The sequence below is a fragment of the Bubalus bubalis genome, chromosome 3, assembly GCF_019923935.1.
Source record: "Bubalus bubalis isolate 160015118507 breed Murrah chromosome 3, NDDB_SH_1, whole genome shotgun sequence".
NCBI lineage: Eukaryota > Metazoa > Chordata > Mammalia > Artiodactyla > Bovidae > Bubalus > Bubalus bubalis.
The window spans coordinates 37,916,280-37,921,598 of NC_059159.1; the positions used below are offsets into that span (position 1 = coordinate 37,916,280).

The 5,319-nt window shown below is 40.5% G+C and overlaps 1 protein-coding gene and 1 pseudogene across 1 annotated transcript; one reads left to right on the forward strand and one right to left on the reverse strand.

Moving 5' to 3' along the window:
* Positions 1-233: 233 nt before the first annotated feature.
* LOC102391085 (nucleosome assembly protein 1-like 1) lies at positions 234-1,622 on the forward strand. The gene has a single exon (XM_045164880.1). It carries the CDS (start codon positions 288-290, stop codon positions 1,455-1,457), a length of 1,170 nt encoding a protein of 389 aa, XP_045020815.1. The 5' UTR covers positions 234-287; the 3' UTR covers positions 1,458-1,622.
* Positions 1,623-4,763: 3,141 nt separating this feature from the next.
* LOC102400109 lies at positions 4,764-5,212 on the reverse strand (annotated as a pseudogene).
* Between the last annotated feature and the right edge of the window lie 107 nt (positions 5,213-5,319).

A 5,319-nucleotide genomic window follows, 5' to 3' on the forward strand; every position in this document is an offset into this window, starting at 1 on the left:
CATCAACAAAATTGAGTGAGAATCAAATCAGGCTGCCAACTGACACGACATTCAAAACAGTTTCCTGTGCTGGATCTTTGTGCAATTTTTGGTGACTTTGGTGAAACTTGGGAAAGTTCACAGAATTAAGAAACTCTGCCCTTAAAAATCCTTTATTCCGCTTTTTTAGCGCCATCTGCTCGCGGCCCCGCCTCCTGCTCCTCCCGCCGCCGCCCTGAGTCACCGCCTGCGCAGCTCCGGCCTCTCGGCTCCCCGCGCTCGCCACCGATATTTGGCATTTGTACAACATGGCAGACATCGACAACAAAGAACAGTCTGAACTTGATCAAGATTTGGATGATGTTGAAGAAGTAGAAGAAACTGGTGAAGAAACAAAAATCAAAGCGCGTCAGCTGACTGTTCAGATAATGCAAAATCCTCAGATTCTTGCAGCCCTTCGAGAAAGACTTGATGGTGTGGTAGAAACACCAACAGGATACATTGAAAGCTTGCCTAGGGTAGTTAAAAGACGAGTGAATGCTCTCAAAAACCTTCAAGTTAAATGTGCACAGATAGAAGCCAAATTCTATGAGGAAGTTCATGATCTTGAAAGAAAGTATGCTGTTCTTTATCAGCCTCTGTTTGATAAGCGATTTGAGATCATTAATGCCATTTATGAACCTACAGAAGAAGAGTGTGAATGGAAACCAGATGAGGAAGATGAAATTTCGGAGGAGCTAAAAGAAAAGGCCAAGATTGAAGATGAGAAAAAGGATGAAGAAAAAGAAGATCCCAAGGGAATTCCTGAGTTTTGGTTGACCGTTTTCAAGAATGTTGACTTGCTCAGTGATATGGTTCAGGAACATGATGAGCCTATTCTGAAGCACTTGAAAGATATTAAAGTGAAGTTCTCAGATGCTGGTCAGCCTATGAGTTTTGTCTTAGAATTTCACTTTGAACCCAATGAATATTTCACAAATGAAGTCTTGACAAAGACATATAGGATGAGGTCAAAACCGGATGATTCTGATCCCTTTTCTTTTGATGGACCAGAAATTATGGGTTGTACAGGGTACCAGATAGATTGGAAAAAAGGGAAGAATGTCACTTTGAAAACGATTAAGAAGAAGCAGAAACACAAGGGACGTGGGACAGTTCGTACTGTGACCAAAACAGTTTCTAATAACTCTTTCTTTAATTTTTTTGCCCCTCCTGAAGTTCCTGAGAGTGGAGATCTGGATGATGATTCTGAAGCTATCCTCGCTGCAGACTTTGAAATTGGTCACTTTTTACATGAGTGTATAATCCCAAGATCAGTGTTATACTTTACTGGAGAAGCTATTGAAGATGATGACGATGATTATGATGAAGAAGGTGAAGAAGCGGATGAGGAAGGGGAAGAAGAAGGAGATGAGGAAAATGATCCAGACTATGACCCAAAGAAGGATCAAAACCCAGCAGAGTGCAAGCAGCAGTGAGGCAGGATGTATGAGGCCTGAGGATAACCTGCACTGATCTACCTTCTGCTTCCATGGAAAGGATAAATTTACATCATTTGACAAGCCTATTTCAAGTTTTTTGTTGTTTGTTTGTTTGCTCATTTTTGTTTTTGCATCCTATAATAAAAATGTCGTATAATTTTAGTTCTCAAAAAAAAAAAAAATCCTTTATTCCTGTCTATCTACAGGAGCAAAGTCACTCAGAAGCCACATCCATAACAGAAAATAAGGACAGAATTGATGCTGAATCTTGCCTCTGCCAAGTAATATGTAACATTCATCCATGGCAAACTGATAACAAATTAAGCCCCATCAACCTTATGGAGCTGCCTTTACAATCAAATTTCACTTTTTAAATTTAATAATTATTTATTAAACAAATCTCTGTTATAATTATGTTGCTTTGCTTAAGTGTATACTAATAATTGTTGCTGTAACTCAAAGCAGAAGAAAATTTTAACTCTTAGAGCCTTACTTTCATAAGAAATTTTAAAGCATGAGTATTTCAATCTATATACATATTTTTATTGTAGAAAAATATCATTGGGAGAGCATTGCTGCTGCTGCTGCTGCTGCCGCTGCTGCTGCTAAGTCGCTTCAGTCGTGTCTAACTCTGTGCGACCCCATAGATGGCAGCCCACCAGGCTGCCCTGTCCCTGGGATTCTCCGGGCAAGAACACTGGAGTGGGTTGCCATTTCCTTCTTCAATGCATAAGGTGAAAAGTGAAAGTGAAGTCGCTCAGGCGTGTCCGACTCTTAGCGACCCCATGGACTGCAGCCCACCAGGCTCCTCCATCCATGGGATTTTCCAGGCAAGAGTACTGGAGTGGGGTGCCATCGCCTTAGCATTAGAAGGCTTCAAATATATGTTAAGAGAAATTTTATTAACTAAATGGAATGGAAATATAAGATAAATGAGAAAAATAGCTACATAAAATTTTGGCCTGCAAGGAGGAGTTTGAGTATTTTTAAAGTGGATAATAGCAAGTATCAAATTACTGTGATATTTAGATTCCATTGGATACATGTTGAAAAGTGGAGTAACAATTTTAGTTTTAAATGATATTTATAAGACACTACATTCTTTGCAGCTATCAGTCTGAACTAAAGGAAATTAATATTCAATCACCTTCAACCAACAAATATAGCAGATTCACATGGCTCACACTAATATTTAAACTTATGATATAATAGCTTACATGGGAAAAAAAACTTGAAAAAGGATAGATACATGCATATATATAATGGAATCACTTTGCTGTACACCTGAAATGAATGCAACATTGCTAATTAACTATACTCCAATATCAATTTTTAAATAAATATAAACTTATGATTTAAAAATTTAGATGACAACTTAAAATTTGGAAAGAGATACATAATAATTTCAATATTATCTTGGGGAGAACATGAGCCAAGTTCTAAGACCATCATCCTAGGGGAAAAAACCCTGCATATGTGTACAGGAGACACACAAAAGAAAGTTCACGTAGTAGTGTTTGCAAGAAGGAAAAAATTTGAAAAATCCAACAGCGAGAGAATGAATAAATAAATTGGGGTATTTTCATGCTAGGTTTTTATATAGCAGGAAAAATGAAGGAATTAGAGATATGCACATGAATATAAATGACGCTTACAAGTATTGGGGGAAAGCTTTATAATATTTGGTGAAAGAATTAAGTTACAGAACACTTATTGGATGATAATGCTTATAAAATGTTAAATATGCAATATAAGACTGTATTTTGCTTAAGGATACAAACAAATAGCAAAAGTATAAAGAATAGAGGCATAACTAAACACCGTATTCTGTCTGGTTTTAAGCTGATGGGGAGGAGGCCTGTGATTAGGTAGGAGAGCTCTAACCATACCTGAAATGTTTTATCATTTGAACTGGGTATGAATACAGATATGTTTATCATTTTTTCCTTTATAAAACAAAATATATTAAAAACCTATTTTAAATATTGTAAAATAAATGCTTATAACATTTTTAAAGGGGCCTGTGCATATATTTGACACTAGAAAAACATTCAGGAGGTTCCAGGTATAAGATAAAGGGGGAAAAAATATTTCAGACAAAATAAGAACAGCTAATGTCCCACTTACTGAAAATTTAGTTTCCAAAGGTCATCTTTGGTGGGGGATGGGGGGTTATAGTTAGAGAGAGGAGCACAGGGATGAAAAAAGATGGGGTTCTTAAGGATCTTTTTATCACTATGTTTATAAATGACATCTGAATGAAAATGTGAACTTTGCTCCCTTCTCAAATGACATCTGAATGAAATTGTGAACTTTGCTCCCTTATCCCCAAATTGATGCTGGGTCCAAAGTTTCATGCCCTGAAATAGTAATTGCGGCCTTGACTGATAAACACAAAAGCACAGACTGTCTTTCAGATACGTCTATCAATAGAAAAGACAAGAATATTTGCTGGGGGAGGGCCTTCCCTTTAGTAAAACGTGTACTTTTTTTTTTTTTTTTTTAGGGTTTATTTATTTACTTTTGGCTCCAATGGGTTTTCATTGCTGCCCTCGGGCTTTCTCAAGTTGCAGCGAGCGGGAACTACTCCCTCGTTGCTGTACTCGGGCTTCTCATTGTGGTGGTTTCTCTTGCTGCGGAGCACGGGCTCTAGGGCTTGTGGGCTCAGTTGTTGTGACTCTCAGGCTTGGTTGCTCCAAGGCAGGTGGATCCTCTCAGACCAGAGATCAAACTCATATCCCCTGCATTGTCAGGGGGATTCTTAACCACTGGACCACCAGGGAAGCCCAAAATGTGTACATTTTAGGGCACGGTGCATTTTGTTGTTAAAGACGCCAGACAGAGTTCTATCCCTCTGAATTAAAATGAAGAAAGTGAGAGCCGCTCAGTCGTGTCTGACTCTTCGCGACCCCATGGACTATACAGACCATGGAATTCTCCGGGCCAGAATACTGGAGTGGTTAGCCTTTCCCTTCTGCAGGGGATCTTCTCAACCCAGAGATCAAACCCAGGTATCTCACGTTGCAGGCGGATTCTTTACCAGCTGAGCCACAAAGGAAGCTATCTGAATTAAGTTATATAATTTGTTGTTGTTGTTAACCTCATCACCATTTATTGAGTTGTGAACTGTTGCTATTGCTGCTGAAATCTGAGACTCACTCATCCTGATCCTGCTCTCGGCTTCCCCTTGAAAAGGAAGCCTGGAGCAGGACCACCCCAAACACCAGAGGGTAGAAGGAAGACATGGGGGCAGGGAGATGCAGGGAGATGAGGGATGGGGAGGGGAGCAGGACCAGTGAGCAACATTAGGCTTCTGGGGATACACACACACTCCCACACACACACAGGCAAAGACCAGTGTGCCCATCCCGCTCCAACCGCGGCCATGTGAACATCAGGGAAGGACCAGGCGTCCAAGAGACATTTCAGTCCTTCCTGTCATGAAGCGTCTGCTAAGAGGGGCTGGGCCAAGGTCACTGGTCTCTGTCTTTAGGGCACATCAAGCCAAGAGGCTTTAATGATGGCCACCAGCTTCAGAAACTTGCCCTCTGTGTCCACGTAGCCATCGCCTCCCTTCTTGGAGTCAATCAGCTTTCCTGCTACAAACACTGCAAAGAAACCAGTGACCTGGGGAGTCCCCTCGCTGCAGATGTCCAGGCCGCCAGGGAACTCTTCTCCTAACTTCTTTGTGAGCTGAAGATACTTGGGCTGTAGCCTCAAGCACCACATTAAACCACTCAGACAACTGCCATCGTTCTGGACCGCAGGGTCCGCTATAGTGAGGACTTGCAATCTGAACCCAGGCAAGGAAAAGCGAGGTCTGCCAAGTTATATAATTTTTAAAATAAAGTTGTTCAGA

Excerpts from the sequence above, each read along its gene's own strand:
- LOC102391085 (XM_045164880.1), top strand. The coding sequence starts at position 288 with ATGGCAGACATCGACAACAAAGAACAGTCTGAACTTGATCAAGATTTG.